This window comes from Sarcophilus harrisii, chromosome 2, assembly GCF_902635505.1.
Source record: "Sarcophilus harrisii chromosome 2, mSarHar1.11, whole genome shotgun sequence".
Classification (NCBI taxonomy): domain Eukaryota; kingdom Metazoa; phylum Chordata; class Mammalia; order Dasyuromorphia; family Dasyuridae; genus Sarcophilus; species Sarcophilus harrisii.
Genome location: NC_045427.1, coordinates 249,253,171 through 249,270,327, shown reverse-complemented (window position 1 = coordinate 249,270,327; position 17,157 = coordinate 249,253,171). Strand labels below are relative to the sequence as shown.

Here is a 17,157-nt window from a genome sequence, read left to right as displayed (position 1 = left end):
CAGATCCTCCCCAGTCAATTCAAAATATTGAAGCTCTTGGTGCATTTTTTAAAAGTAGCTTGTGTGCTTAAATTTCTGAAATTAGTATTACCCATTTAAAATAATAAGCTAGGTGATACAGGGTGCTAGACCTAAAGTCAGGAAGGCCTGAACAAGTCACTTAACCTCTGTTTGCCTCATTTACTTTCTTTGTAAAATGGAATAACAAGTAGCACCTATCCCACCTCTTAGGGTTGTTAAGAAGAGAAATTTGTAAAGCACTTCACAAATCTTATCTTACCTTGCTACATAAATGCCAGCTAGCCATTAATTAGAATACAAGAAGAATAAGGATTTGGACTTCATAGTTTAATCGGGAAAATCTCTACTTGACTTTTGGGACAAAGCATTTTTAGAAGGGTCTAAAGAAATGACTACTGCAATGTGCTAAAACTGGAATAACTTTACCTGTCCTGTATGATCAAGGACCTTCAACTACATACTTCGGGAACTTCCCAAAGTGCCGACCCATGTCCCCGTGTGTGTGCTGGGGAACTACAGAGACATGGGGGAACACCGAGTCATCCTGCCAGATGATGTGCGGGAGTTTATTGATAACCTCAACAGGTAGGTGTTGCCAGGCAGTGCTTGTTTTCTATATTCACTTTCGTCTTTGCTTCACCTGGGCGATCAGTTTACTGCCCCAGTTCTCATCTCTGTGTCCCCAGAATTAGTACTTTGCCCTGCACATAGGAAGCATGTAACAAATGTTTGTTGTTTTTTTTTAATTTTAACAAGATAATTCTGTGTTCCAGAGTACACATTAGTATTGTATGAGAACGACTTCATCCAAATAAATGGTAACAATCTATTCAAATAAACATTTGTTAAGCACCTCCTTTGTGCAAGTTGCCAGGGATACAGAGACAAAGACAAAAGTGTCCCTATGGTCAAGATGCCTACATAATCACTTAATGCCCTGTTCTTTACAGGACATTGTGCTATATCAGGAGTGGAGGGAGGAAAGGACAGATGAACAAGTGTAAGACATAGTCCCTGCCCTCTGAGAGCTCCTGTTTTTGTCTTTTTATCCCCAACACCTAGCAGGCACTTGGTGATGCAGCCGATGATGTACATGTAGAATTTTTAGCACATAAATGGAAATGTCCTGTGATTTCAGCAGTGGGCCCTCTTTAACATTCATGTCACAACTCTTCTCACACACTAAAGACCATATTCCTTATTAGATTAAGGGATCATAGAAAGCCATCATGGTTTCATGAAGACAAGCCATGGTAGCTTAATCTTATTCCTTTCTCCCTCTATACACCCCTAGATTTATTAGACTGGTAGATAAGAAAATTACTTTATAATTAATTTAGATTTTAGTGAAATATTTAGTGATAACCTCTAACGCTGTTATTGTGGAAAGAGATGTGACAATAAAATAGGTGGCTTCAGAGTTTGTTGAATGGCAGTATTTAAAAACTAGTCATTAATGAAGAGTTCAGTGTCATTTTGGAATGAAATCTCAGATTAAGTGCCTCTTATTCCTGTGCTGTTAATATAAAATCGTAGCTGGTATGATTATCAATTTGCAGGTGACATAAAACTAGGAAAGATAGCTAATGCATTGGGTGATATATGGGTTCAAAAAGTTTAATAGGAACAAATGTAAAATTTTATACTTGGCTTCAAAAATTCAACTTTAGAAATATAAGACTGATGTATGGTTATGTAGCAATTTTTCAGAGAAAGATCTCTAGGGTTTTTTTTAGCAAAAAGCAAACTCAATATAATATTAACAGTGTGATATAGCAGTTAGTAAGCATTTATTAAGCTCTTATATGTACCAAGCACTGTGCTAAGCACTGGAAGTACAAAGATAGAAACAATCTTTGACTTCAAGGAGTATAACATTCTAATGAGACAGACAACTATATATAAATAGATTTTTACAAAAGACATTTTAAAAAAAAAAATTGAAGGTAACCTTAAGAGGGAAAAGAGTGTAGTATCTGAAAACACTAGAAAAGGTCTTCTGTAGAAGATTGAATGGGATCTGAATCTTAGAAACCCGGTTTCTAAGAGATTTTAAGTGATGAAGGGCATTACATGCATAGGAGACTTAAATGCAAAGGCAATAGTGACAGGAGATGGGGGGTGTCAAGTGAAATAAATAGCTAATAAGTTAGTGTAACTTCATTTTAGAAGTATGCAGAGAGAGGAAAATAGAAGAAAACTTAAGTATAGGAAAGAGTCAGGTGGTGAAAAACTTTAAATGACTTAACTTTATATATGATTCTAGAGTAACAGGGTGATATGGTCGAACCTGCACTTGGATCATTTTAGCAGTCAAGGGTAGGATGGATTGAAATGTGTAGGGAGACAAATGAGAAGATTACAGTAGCCTAAGTAAGAGGTGATGAGGGCCTGAACTGATGCCTTTGTGAAAGAAGAGGATTGTGTACAACAAGAAATATGAAGGTAGAAATGACAGAGGTAAAAGCAGTCAAAAATTTGGCAACAGTTTGGATATGTGAGGTAAAGGTGAGTCATTAGGGAAGACACCAAAATTGCCATCCTCCTTGCCTATGTTAGGCTTAGTTATTAATAAGCTGGGAAGAGGGAAGGATTTGGAGGGGAAAAAATCATGCATTAGATCATTCTAATTAGATCATATGATTCTAAAATTAGAATTGTTGAGTTCAAGATACCCAAAAGGTAGTTTCTGATTCCAAACTAAAGCTCCGGAAAAGGTTTGATGTGTAGATTAGAGAGTCATTTGCAAAGATATGATCGTCCAACTCATGGGAGCTGATGAGATCACCAAGTGAGAAAAAAGAGATGAAGACCCATGGCAGAGCCTGTTAGTGAGCATAACATGAATAATCCAGCAAAGGAAATTGAAAAGGAACAGTCAGACAGGTAGTAGGAGTACCAAGAAAAAACAGTGTAATAATAATTTCTGGGAGGAAAAGGTGATCAGCCAAAAAAACAACGCAATGTTTAGGATCCAATAAGGGCATAGAGTTCAAGACCAAAGATGTTATGCACTGTTCTTCAGACTACATTAGGAGGAGTATCAAGTTCAGTTTTGAGCACTACATTTTAGAAAAGACTTTGTTTGATAAGCTGGAGAGTAGTATTCAGAAAAGGTACACAAGATGAGGAAAGGCTTCATTCATGACATTTGAGGATTTGTGAACGAAGAGATAATTTTGGGGGGACATGATACCTCTTTATGGTTGTCTTGTGGAAGAGCAATTAAATTTGCTCAGTTTGACTCCTTGGGGCAGAGCTAGGAGCAGTAGACAGAAATTGCATAGGACCAAATTGAGGCTTGATTATAAGGGAAAACTTCCTAACACATCCATCTAAAATTGGAATGGATTGCCCCATTGGAGGTCTTCAAGAAAAAGAGATAACTAATGATTAGGTATATCTGATTCTTGTGATTCTTGTTCAGGTGTTGGTTGTGTTGATGGCCTCTGGCATTTCTTTTGCTTCTAAGATCCTGTGGATCAAAATCCACAGATCTATCAGCTGTCTGACTAGGATATAAATATTGATATAAAATCTTAATCTTTGCATATTTTTCCTTATTTGTGTTCTCAAATTCCATTCCCCCCATGTGTGGATGTGATTTCATTTGCCTCATATGTTTGTCTCCATTGAAATAATTCTAGCACAGCATATTACTTATTCTACCAGCTTATTATATTATAAATATGACTTTGAATTCTTGAATGCTACGCCAACATAGTGCACATGCTGGCAGGTCCTTCCAAGATAGAAAGACTTTACATGCCTCCAGCAGTGAATTATTTATGCCTTTTGTCCAGGATTAATCCAAGCAAGTTAGTAGAGGTTCACCACAGACTTGGCACCAGAAGACAATTTTTTTTTTTTTTTGACTAGAATAACTAATGAAGATCCATATATTAAGTTGTAGGTTGATTTCTATTGGCATTAATAATGGAATACCTATTCTGATGAAATTAAATATTCTTGAAAATTTGTCACATGAAATTAAAAGTCATGCAGTATGGTCATACATAGTCTGCAAGTTACTTTTTTTTCTTTTTTGGTGAGGGAATTGGGGTTAAGTGACTTGCCCAGCATCACACAGCTAATAATATTAAGTGTCTGAGACTGGATTTGAACTCTGGTGTTCTATTTACTCCCCCATCTAGCTGCCCCATGTTACTTCTTTTGAATTCCTAAATCTTCCAGCTAGTGCTATGGTCCACATCAATCTATAATTCGGCTTAGTCTGTATACCTAGACCATGTATATGTGATCCTTACGTGAAACAGTTGTTTTGTATTGCTTAATAGCCTAACACCAATAAACCCACCTCCATTTACCTAAACATTTTAATTGGGAAGAATGTTAGTTATGAGATTTTTTTTGTTCAGTCATCCATTAATCCCTGGGGGCAGCATCCAACAACAGTTGTGTCAAACCTTTTTCTAGCTTCCTAAGAAAAGTTTTGAGTCTTTTGTTTAAGAATATAAATTCAACCCTGAATTTACATACATATATACACATACATATATACATACATACACACACACACACACACACACACACACACACACACACACACACACATATATATATATATATATAAAGTTCAACCCGGAACTTCCCTTTAGGACTGAATATCACCTCCAAGCCAAGGGCATCTAGATTTGCCCAGAATAAGACATTCCATATTCAGACACTGCCTTTTTGCTATCTAGCGCTCTTTGATTTACTTTTGTAACTTTTTTTGCATTATCTTTTTTTGTTTTTTATTTTTTTTAAACAGACCTCCAGGTTCTTCTTACTTTCGATACGCTGAATCTTCCATGAAGAATAGCTTTGGTCTAAAGTATCTGCATAAATTCTTCAATATTCCATTCTTACAACTGCAGGTAAGTTCTTTTTGTGGAAAGTAGAAGTACCTTGGGCAGTCAAGGGACAAAACACAAGAAAATGGCTTTTGTGAATGATAGCAGGGAACTTTTCCTTGATAGTTTCTTGAAAGATTCTGTCCAGGCTCTTTTTTTTTTTTAATTATTATTATTATGGCTTTCAGATAGTCCAGTAATTCTTATATCTCTCCTGAATCTATTTTCCAAGTTGTTTTTCTTTTTTTCTTGCAGACTTAAACACAAAATGAGAAAAGAAAAAAAAAATGCCACGTACACAGCACATTATAAGAAAGGATTCAATATAGAACAAACTTCCATTTCAAGAAAACCTATATAACTACTACACACTGTTTTTCATAATTGCCTGGGTTTTTGTTTTTGTTTTTTACTTCTGTGTTGGTCTTTCTGATGTGTACTTTTTACCCTTATTTTTTTCCCCCTCACCCTCCTCCTACCCTAAAGAAGGCTAAAATTAGGAGTGGATATGTATATACAAACATACACATAGATAGCTATAAACATACACACATCTGTAGTTATATACACTCATACACATGTATACATATAACTCGTATGCTTATTTTCTCCTATCATCTGTTTCTCTGAAGGTGAATGTATCTTCCTTCATAGGAAATTTAAGGTTAATAAGGGTATTTATAATAGAGTGACTTATTCAAAATTGTTCTTAAAACAATATTGCTGTTAATATGTAGAATGTTCTCTTGATTCTGTTCACTTCACTCTTCATTATCTCATGGAGGTCTCCCTGTTTTTCTAAAATCATTGAGCTCATCATTTTTTATATTAGGATAATATTCCACCTTGCACTTATACCACAGTTTGTTTAAACTATTCCCCAGTTGACCCAGTTTCCATTTCTTTGCCACTACAAATAGGTACAATAAATATTTTAGAACACGTGGTTTCTTTTCAGTTTCCCCTAAGCATCTTGAGAAATAATAATGGTATTATGGGTCAAAGGCAGTTTAATAACTTTGGGCATAATTTCAAATCTCTCTCCAAAATGGATGAATCAGCTCATGGATCCACCAACAATGAATTAAGGTCCCAATTTTTTTACATCCACTCCAATACTTGTCACTTTCCCTTTTGGTCATTTTATCCAATCTCATATAATGGTATCTCCAGGTGGTTTTAATTTGCATTTCTCTAATTAATTAATGATCTAATGATTTAAAGCATTTTTATGACTGTTTTGATTTCTTCAGAAAATTGCCTTTTCATATCCTTTGACATTTTATCTATTGGGGAATGTCTCACCTTCTTAAAGATATGATGTGATAAAGTTCTTTACATATTTGAAATATGAGACCTTTATCTGAGTATGTATTTTTTTTTTAATTTCCAATTTTCTATTTTCCTACTGTTTTTTTTTTTTTTCCTGAGACAATTGGGTTAAGTGACTTGCCCAGGGTCGCACAGCTAATAAGCATTAAGTATTTGAGGTCAGATTTGAACTCAGATCCTCCTGACTTCAGGGCTGGTGCTCTATCCACTGTACTTCCTAGCTTCCTGGCTACATTTCTTTGATTTGTACAAAACCTTTTTAATTTAATGTAATCAAAATTACCCATTTTACATGTCAGAATGCTCTATCTTATTTGTTTATAAATTGTTCACTTTTCTATAAATCTGATAGGTAATATGTTCTTGTTCTTAAGATTTTTTAGTAATATCTCCCTTCATATCTAGGGTCATATATTTATTTTGACCATATCTTGGTAATTGGTGTGAGATATCCAATTTCTGCCAAACTGCTTTCAAGCTGTTCCAACAATTTTTCTCAAATAATGATTTTTTTTTCAATAGTATTTTATTTTCCAAATGAGTGCATGTAGCTAAGTTTTTTCTCCCTACCTACGTCCTTCCTAAGACACCAAATAACCTGACATAAGTTAAATACATGCAATTTTAAAAAACATATTTCCATTTTTGTCATGTTGTACCAGAAAAAAAATGATCAAAAGAGGGGGGGAAACAATGAGAGAAAAAAATCAGTCAAAAATTAAACACTTTGCTTTGATCCATATTCAGTCTTCATAGTTCTCTCTCTCTGGATGCGGATGGCATTTTTTATCCCAAGTCTATTGGAATTGTTTTGAATCACCACGTTGTTGAGAAGAGCCAAGTCCATCACATAATCTTGTTTGTTCTATATACAATGTTTTCTTGGTTCTGCTCATCATTTCTTATAGAACAATATTCCTTTATATTCTTATACAATAATTTATTCAGCCATTCTGCAGTTAATGGGCATCCACTCAATTTCTAGTTCTTTACCACTACAAAAAGGGCTGCTACAAATATTTTTGCACATGTGGATTCTTTTTAACTCTTTTTTATGATCTCTTTGGAATACAGAACCAATAGTGACACTGCTGAATCAAAGGAGTATGCAAAGTTCCCTTTGGGCATAGAACCAAATTGCTCTCCAGAATTGTTGGATCATTTTACAACTCCACCAACAATGCATTAGTGTCCCAGTTTTCCTTCATCCCTTCCAACATTTATCAATATCTTTTCCTGTCATTTTAGCCATCTGAGAGGTGTGAAGTAATGCTTCAGAATTGTGTTAATTTGCATTTTTCTAATCAGTAATGATTTAGAGCATTTTTTCATAGGACTAGAAATTTCTTTATCTGATAATTGTCTATTCATATCCTTTCACCATTTATCACCAAGAATTTTTATCCCAAAGATTTAAGTATTTAAGCTTGTCAGATGCTTGATAACTATATTTGTTTGCTGCTGTAGATTGTATATATACTCCATTACACAAATCTAGCTTTCTGTTTCTTAACCAGTACCAGATAGTTTTGATAATTACTCCCTTATGTGAAAAGACCACCAGCTATGAAGTCAGGAGGACCTGAGTTCAACTCCAAATTCAGACATTAACACTCCCTAGCTTGGTGACCCTAGGCAAGTCATTTAATCCCAATTGCCTCAACCAAAAAAAAAAAAAAAAACAACAAACCTTTAAAAAAAAGATAATTACTGCCTTGTGATCTAATTTTAAACCTGGTACTGCTAAATCTCTTTAATTTTTTTTTTCATTAGTTCTGTTTATATTGAATCTTTTGTTATTTTTTTCTAGCTCTGTGGAACAATTTTTTTGTAATTTCATTAAGGTGGCATTTGAATATATGTTTTCATAAAATTGTCTCTTTTTTTTTGTTTGCCCTGCCTACCCATGAATAATTAATATTTCTCCATTTATTTAAATCAGATTTTATTTGTGTACAAAAGTTTTTATAGTTTTGTTCACATAAGTCCTGGGCTTGTTTTGTTAGGGATAGTCTCAGGAGGATCCTATTGGTAATATGGGAATGCTGATAATTTATGTGGGTGTATTTTATATTCTGCTACTTAGTTGAAATTGTTAGTTATTTCAATTAACTTTTTGGCTGAATCTTTTTCAAGTATAATATATGATCTGCAAAAAGTTTTATTACCTCATTCACTATTCTGATTCCTTTTATTTCTTTTTCTTCTCTTATTGCTATTACTAGGATTTCCAATACAATTGGAATTTATTATTTATTCAATAATAAATTGATGACAGTGGGCATCCTTGTTTTATGCCTGATCTTACTGGCAAGGTTTCTATCTTGTCTTCATTAAAGATAATGCATCCTATTGGGTTTTAGGTAAATGCTTCTTATCAATTTAAGGAAAAGTCCATTGATATCTTTATTTTCAAATGTTTTTAATAGATATGAGTTGTACTGTGTCAAATGTTTTTTCTGCATCTAGTCATATCATGATTTTTGTTATTGATATAATCAATTATATTAATAGTTTTGCTTATGTTAAACCATCCCTGCATTCCTAGCATGAATTCCACTTGGTCACAGTATACTTTCTTTGTAACATCAGTATTGTTGTAATCATTTACCTAGTGTTTTATTTAGAATTTTTGCATCCATATTCATGAAAGTGATCTATAATTTTCTTTCTCTGTTTTTACTTTTTTCTGATTTAGGTATAAGTATTATATTTGTTTCATTAAGAAAGTTTTGTAGGACCCTTTCTTTGCCTATTATTCCAAGTAATTTGTTTAATATTGGAATTGGCCGGTCTTTAATGTTTGATAAAATTTACTTGTAAATATTTTTGGTCCTGGTGCTTTTTTTCTTTGGAAACTCACTTATAAACTCTTCCAATTTCTTTTTTTTAAGTAGGTCTATTTAAATATTCTATTTCCTCTTTTGCTAATCTAGGCAGTTTGTGTTTTTATAAATATTCTTCCACTTAAGTTGTTGAATTTATTGGCATATAATTATGCAAAATAATTCCTTATAATTGGTTTGATTTCATCTTTTTTTATGAATATATTTACCCTTTTTATTTTTGATACTAGTGATTTAGTTTTCTCTTTTTTAATCATAATTACCAATGGGTTATCTATGTTATAGATTTATTTTTCATAATACCTAGTTTTATTTATTAATCCAATGGTTTTCTTTGCATTTTATTAATTTTGACCTTAATTTTTAGGATTTCTGTTTTAGTGTTTGGTTGAGATTTTTAATTTGTTGTTTTTAATTGAATACCTAGCTCATTGGTCTTCTTTCTCTCTTATTGATATAAGCACTTAAGAGATATAAATTTTCTTCTAATTATTGCTTTTGCTGTATCCCATAGGTTTTGATATGTTTATTCATTGTCATTTTCTTTAATGAATTTACTGATTGTTTCTATTATTTTTTTCTTTAACCCCTACATTCTTTAATATTAAGTTGTTTAGTTTCCAATTTTTTTCCCTATGTTTCTTTAGTCCCTTATTAAATACAATTTTTATGGCATGGCTTGTAAAGGAAATATTTAATATTTCAGCTTTAAGCTGTAAAATTTTTGTCTTATTTATGATCAGTCTTTATAAAAGCACCATATATTCCTCTCTATTTCCATTCAATTCTCTCCAGCTTTCCAGAATATCTAAAATTCTATATACTTCCTTACCTTTTTTTTTATCTATTTTTTTATTAGATTCATCTAGTTCTGAGAGGGGTAGATTAAGGTTCCTAATTATTATAATATTATTTCTACATTTAACTTTATGTGTGTATGTATATATATATATTATGGTATTTGATGCACCTAAGTTTAATATTGATACTACTTCATTATCTAGGGCAAAATTTCCAAAACTGAGTTACAACCCCATATAGGGTCACATAATTGAATGTGGGGGTTGTGAAAAACTTGGCAACAGGAAAAGTATCAAATATTCCATCAAGATTTAATTTTTCATGTAGAAAAAAACAAGCATATCCATTTTATTAGTATACAGATTTCCTTTTGTTTTTAATGGTAAAATTATACATACAATGAATTGTTTAAAAATAAATTTATTTATGATTTATTTTCAGTAAATGTTTGATTGTATATTCCTATTTTATATTCTTACATATCTGGGACCACTTAAAAATTTCTCAGGCAAAAAAGAGTTGTGAATGAAAAAGGTTTTAAGTAATCCTGATCCTATGGTACCTTTTATCATAATATAGTTTTTTCCTGTTTGTCTCTTTTAATTAAATCTATTTTAGCTTTTAATTAAATCTATTTTATCACCTATGATTGCTATCCTTGCTTTTTTTTTTTTTACACTGATTGAGGCATAATATATTCTTCTGCTTCTTATTTTAACCTCTCTCTCTCTCATTTTTAAATGTGTTTCTTGTAGGCAGTATATTATCAGGTTCTGATTTTTAATCCATTTTGCTATCTATTTTTGTTTTATATGTGAATTCATCTCGATCACATTCAAAGTTATAATTACTATTTGTATATTTCCCTCCATATTATTTTTCCTCGCTATGGTCCTTCTCAGCCTCTTTTTGCCCTATCTGTCTTGCACTTCCCTTTTCTTGCCTTTTTAAAGACTCTTTCCCTTATCCTCTCTCCTTTTATCTCCTTGTTCTACCCACTCCTCTAAAAAAAATCCTTCCCTTTTCTTCTTCTCCTACCTCCCAAAAGTTAAGGTACATAACCTTGTATATCCCTGTCATCCTGTTCCTTCTCCTTCTTATTTCTTAACTATAAATTGTGAAAATTTTTATACTCTTCTACATATTTATGTTGTTCTCTCTTTAACACAATACTGATGAGAATAGGGTTCCAGCACTATCAGCTTTCCACTCCCATTTCATTCCTCTGTATGAGTTCTTCCTCTCATTCCTCATTTATAAGGTAATTACTCTTTTTACCTTTTCCTATACAATTTTGCTTTTTAGGATCACCACATCATTATTCAGTTCTTCCTCAGAATTTCTTTTGAATTATCCAATTACTAATAACAATCTTAGACATACAGTTTATATTTTCATATATAAAAAGTAAAGTTTGTCTTTATTGAGTCCTTTGTGAATGGTCTTTTATATTTACCTTATATTTCTCCTGGGTTTTATATGTCAAATTTTCTATTAAATGTCTGGTTTTACTGCTACAAAATTCTGAAAGCCTGTCAATTCACTAAATGTCTTATTGTTGTTTGGGGTTATTAACATTGCTGGGTAAATTGTTTTTGGCCACAATCTCAGTTCTTTTTGCTCTTCTGATATATAGTGTTCCAAAGACGTGCATAGCAGCTGTGAGGTCTTGTGTAATTCTAATTGTGGCTCATCAATATTTGAATTGTATTTTTCTTGTTGTCCATAATATTTTCTCCTCAAGTTGGAGGTTTCAGAATTTGGCTGTGATATTTCTGTAGCTTTTCATCTTGGGATCTTTTTCAGTTGGTGATTGATTGATTTTTTTTTCCCTTTTCTGTTTCTGCTTTCCTTTCTTGTTCCAAAACTTCAGGGCAAGGTTCTTTGATTATTTCTTGTATTATAGCATCAAAATTCTTTTTTTAATTGTTGTTTTCAAGTCGTCCTGTTATTATGTTTCTCTTCTTTTTTTTTTTTTATAATTCATTTTTTTTTATTTTTTATTTAATAGCCTTTTATTTACAGGATATATGCATGGGTAACTTTACAGCATTAACAATTGCCAAACCTCTTGTTCCAATTTTTTACCTCTTACCCCCCCACCCCCTCCCCTAGATGGCAAGATGACCAGTAGATGTTAAATATATTAAAATATAAATTAGATTATGTTTCTCTTCTTGATATGTTTTCCAAATCAATTGTTTTTCTTGAGATGTCTCACATTCTAATTTTTTTTTCATCCTTTTAAATTATTATTTTTTGATCTCTTAGAACATCATTTGCCCAATTCTGGTTTTCAAGGAGTTGTTTTCTTAAGTTTCTGGATGTCATTTTCTAGTTGGTTGACTTTCTTTTCATAATTTTCTTATTTTTGTTGTTTTTGTTTTCTGCTGAAGGGATTGGAGTTAAGTGGCTTGCCCAAGATCACACAGCTAGGAAGTGTTAAATGTCTGAGGCCAGATTTGAACTTAGCCTTGACTTCAGGGCTAATGCTCTGTCCACTGTGCCACCTAGCTAACCCCACTTAATTGATTTTTTGAGCTCTTTGCAGGATTCTTTTGGGGCAGGTGGCCATTTTATTTAATTTTTTGGAGTAGGAGAAGCTTTTTTGAAGCAAACCTCCTCTGTAAACAAACCTGTCTTCTCTGTTCCTATATTAGGTGTCTGTAATTGATTTCTTTCCCCTTTGCTTGTTCATTTCTATTTTTTTTTTTAAAAACACGTTGTTATAATCACCTGTAGTTCTAGCATGTTGGGGATAGTGCCTCTGGCCTTAGATCCTTCTTACTGTTATTTTTTTAGTTTTGTCCAAGGCCCAGCCTCACATTTGCTCCCTAGGGACCTTCCAGTGACTATCTTCATTTCTTCCCTCTGATCTGGAACTGAAACCAAGAATTCAAATTTTTTGTGAATGTTTGCTTCCAGCAGCATCTCTATCCCACTTCTTCTGCACTTACCAGATGCTGGTTTTTACCTCCCCTTCAGCCATAGTCCAAGACTGCATCTTGGCATAGTTAGGCCTGGTATCTCTCAGCAACAGAGGATCCTTCAGTTCTTCCCCTGCTCAAATATCTGACCCCTATACTGCCTATGGAGGTGAGGAAAATTCCTAAGGCTACCTCCCAACTCAGCTGCCCCCAAGCCCTATTGTGAGCACAGCCTGGAGGTATTTGCAATTCACTCAATCTGAACCTCTATCCTGATCTTTCCTCCTGTCTTTTCCAGTCGTCCGAGGGAGACCACAGTTCTTCCCAATTCTTGTTTATTTTTTCCTCTTTACTTTTTTTTTTTTTTTTTTTTTAAACAAAATCACCTCTGGAAACAAATCCTGATTTTTTTTTCTATTCCTATAGTAGGTATCTGTAATTGGGTTCTTTCCCCTTTGCTTGCTCATTTCTTTCTTTCTTTAAAGCAGGTTGTCATAATTGCTTCTTCTTGTAGGATGTGGGGGATAGTGCCTCTGGCCTCAGCTCCTTTTTACTGTTATTTAATTCATCCTTAGGCCTGTTTTGTTTTTGGAGGAAATCTGGAGAACTTGGAATTTTCTGACCTACTCCACAATCTTACCAGAATCCTCTCCTCAAATGTTTTTCCAGTAAGGTATTTTACATTTTCTGCTAGTTTTTCATAAAAAAAATGAAAAACTGGAAGAAAATGTAAAATGATCTTGATGTCTCAGAGATTCATTAGCTTCCACTTGCCCACTTTTAGGGTTTTTTTCCATTTCTAATTTTTATGGAATGATTTTCTTCAATGAGCTTCTGTACCTCCTTTTCCCATTTGGCCAATCCTACTTTTTAAGAAGTAAAATCCTTTTTGAGTTCTTCCAGGAGGACTTTATGGGTTTGAGACCAAATCATATTCTCTTTGTGGCTTTGCATGTAGGCATTTTGACATTATTGTCCTCTTCTGAGTTTGTTTTTTGATCTTTCCTGTATCCATAGTAGTTTTCTGTGATCGGGATTTTTGTTTTTGGTTTTTTTGCTCACTTTCCAGCTTGTTTCATGAATTTTAAAACTGAGCTCTGCTCTTAGGCTACAGGAAGCTGTTCCCAGCTTTTTGTGGCTGAGTCCAGAGGACTGATCACTGCCTTGCTACATGGGGACCTCCAGGTCTGGGGGCTCATCTCCTGTGCCAAGTGCTGCACCCCAACTTCCAGGCCTGGCTGGCCTGGCCATTATTCTGGGCCTGGAGTGCTTCACAGCTGATTTGTTGCCCTGTTGGCCTTCTAAATCAGGTATGTATATGGGGCCTTGGTTGCTGACCTGTGTTCAGATTAGGAGCCTCCCACTGACTTGCCTGGATATCGCCAATGCTGGGCTGTGTTCCCCTTTTACCTATAAAAGACAGATCTTTTCTGCAGTACTTCCAGGTTATTTTGGACTGGGAAATTGTTTCACCCCATCGTTTTGTGGATGCTGTTACTCCAGAATTTGTTTTGAGGTGTGATCTAAAGTTGTTTCAAGGAGAATTTGAGATGGCTTAGATAACTTACTGCCTTTTCTCCATCATCTTGGGTCTGCTGGCTTTTGTAATCTCTCTGAAATATTTTGTTTCTTATTTCATATTTTTCCTCATTAGGGATATGGCTATCTAAAATCCAACAAACATTTATTCAACAAGTAATTGAGGGTGCAAAAGTAGGGAGGGAAAGTCTCCTTCAAGAATCTTTATAGTCTTCAAAAAGAATACATCATTTACTAAGATTTGAGTTTATGAGAGGATAAAGAGATGAATTATCTATCAATGTAAATGTTCAGCAGGCAGCTCACGATAGAAATTTAGGACTAACTGTGAAAATAAATGAACTCTTGGAAACTGATGCGATCTTAGAGTAAGAAGAAAGAAGAAAATAGTCTAGTATGGATCTTAAGAAACAGCCACAGATAGAAGGCAAGAAATAGCAAGAATCTAGGAAAAGAGACTAATTTCAAAGTTGTAAAGGATCTCAGTGACCATCTAGTCCAGGGTATACACAAAAAAGAATCCCTGCTACCCCATGCTCAACAAATCACAGCCCAATCTCTGCTTCAAGAATTCCAGGAAGGAGATAAGTAAGGAAACTGTAAGAAAATGCCTCACTGCTCTTGATGAGTTTACACTCTGCTTAAGTGAATTAAATCTTACCCCAACCTTGGAAGAACAGGCAGATCTAATTGCTGAGCCACTATCAGTGATCAGGGAAGATATCCAAAAAAGGGGAGAAATGGCAAATGTCTCAATTTTCAAAAAAAGTCAAGGTAACAGTTCAGACTTTTATTTACTGAAGACATCAATTCTTTTTTAATCATTTTTTTCTATCATTTCTGGCATAAAGATCATTCTCAAGAGAAAATAAAACCAAAATAAAAGCACTCTGCATTTTGTCAGTGATTATTATCCCCTCCATCCCAAGCAAAACTCTTCACCTTCTTTTATTGTGGTTTTCTCTTAAGATATAATTAAAAACAAACTGCAAAAAAGAAATTTTTTTATTGTATTTAGATTTCCTTAACAGTCTTAGTCACATTTTAAGCATTAACATTCCTGACACTAATTTTTCTGGAACGTCAAACTTCCAGTTTCTACACATTTGCTTTTTAAACATGAAATGGTTGATGAATGTGCCACCACATGAGTCTTTTCAAACAAATCCTATTTTTCTTCCTTATTGGAATTGTTTCCATTTGTGTCTTAAGAATTATATTTTTGAGCATTTCCTATCCTCCTTGGGTTGACTTCCCTCAAAGCATTTTAGTGCATGAAATCCCACTTAGCTTTTTTCTAAACCCTTTGAAATCTGTTTTCCCAAAAATCTTTTGTGCATGTCAGACTGTCCAGATTTCTTCTCCTCCTCTGTTACAAATTCTAGAATGGAATTGATCATATCCCTCTCAAGATTACCATCATTTCCACCCCAGCAGCAAGTTTCTCCCTGTTAGTAGAAATCAGATCCTGAATAGAATTGCTCCTTATTGCTTCCTCAGCCTTTTGAGTTATGATAGCAACACTAAAGCAGATCAGGAAAACTGTTCTTTCTGTCTTTAGAATAGGAAATGCTCCAGCAGATGATGTCTATATAGTTGAAGTTCCCCATGCTTTTGTTTAACAAACTTATCAATTCCCTTTTTCTGTTCAGGTGGTTTGTAATATACTCCCTTCACAAAAATACTTTTCATCAATTGTCCGTTGTTGCCCCCACCCACAAACTTTTGTTTTTGGATTTCATCAGATGATTATCTTCAATACACAGTAATACAACCATTCCTTTTTACCTTTGTTTTTTTATTAAAACACCCATCTAGTCATAATCCAATAATAAAGTTTATCTCAGTGGTAACTGAATTACATTTTGCCATTTTAGATTAGGACCTCTAATTTCTCCTCCTTGTTTCTTAATTTATAAGTATTTGTATATAGACATTTGAAGCCATGGGTTTTATACCACTAAATTCTGTCTTTGGTAAATTCTGGGAAATTCAGCTGCTGTTTTTCCTTCTTTGTGCCTATTCTCTGTAGTATCTAACTTAGAGGATATTCATAAACAAATTGATAAGTTGTGGGTAGGGCAAAGTGGTGAAATAGGAGGTTGATGCAAGGTTAAAGGGAAGTTGGGCAAAGACAGAGTTGTAGTTTCAAGAAACAAGGCTGAGGGGCTGCTAGGTGGCACAGTGGGTAGAACCCCAGCCCTAAAGTCAGGAAGACCTGAGTTCAAATCTGGCCTCAGAAACTTAACACTTCCTAGCTGTGTGACCCTGGGCAAGTCGCTTAACCCCAATTGCCTCAGCAAAAAGAAAAGGAAAAAAGGCTGAAATTTTTCAACCATTAGAGAGAACAAAGCTATGGGAGATCAACTGAAGATAATGTTTAGGGAAAAAAATCAAGCTCAGGGCAAAACCTTCAGGTCATTCACTTAAAGGGTGGAATATAAATGATGATTCTTCAAAGAAAACTGAGGATTGGTCAGCAGGTAGGAAGAGAATTAAGTGAAAGTAATATCACAAAAACCCAGAGAGTAGCCAGGAATACTCAGTGATACATCAGACTTGAGGAGATTATTGGCAGCATTGGAAAGAATGCTCTGTGGGTTGACAAGGTAGAAAGCCAGAGTATAAAAGACTAAGAAGTAAATAAGAGGAAAAGAAAAGTAAGATTTTCCCTAGCTTTTGGTCATGGGATGCAAAAGGAAATCTGCTTGAACAGATCAGAAATGGTAGAATCAAGCCAACATGTAGAGAGGTTGGCTTTGATGTGAAAAAGAACCACTTATTCAGAGACTATAATAAAGGATTTAAAAATGATTTCAAAGGATTTGAGATATA

At 34.0% G+C, this 17,157-nt stretch overlaps 1 protein-coding gene across 6 annotated transcripts in view; it reads left to right on the top strand.

Annotated features, from left to right (window-relative positions):
- RABL6 (RAB, member RAS oncogene family like 6) overlaps nucleotides 1-17,157 on the top strand; it is an 84,595-nt gene that overhangs the window by 40,440 nt on the left and 26,998 nt on the right. For all 6 annotated transcript variants that reach the window (XM_031951986.1, XM_031951985.1, XM_031951984.1 and 3 more), the window contains 2 exons: nucleotides 466-606; nucleotides 4,796-4,901. In XM_031951986.1, the coding sequence (XP_031807846.1) occupies nucleotides 466-606; nucleotides 4,796-4,901 (247 nt within the window). The remainder of the gene's footprint in view (nucleotides 1-465; nucleotides 607-4,795; nucleotides 4,902-17,157) is intronic.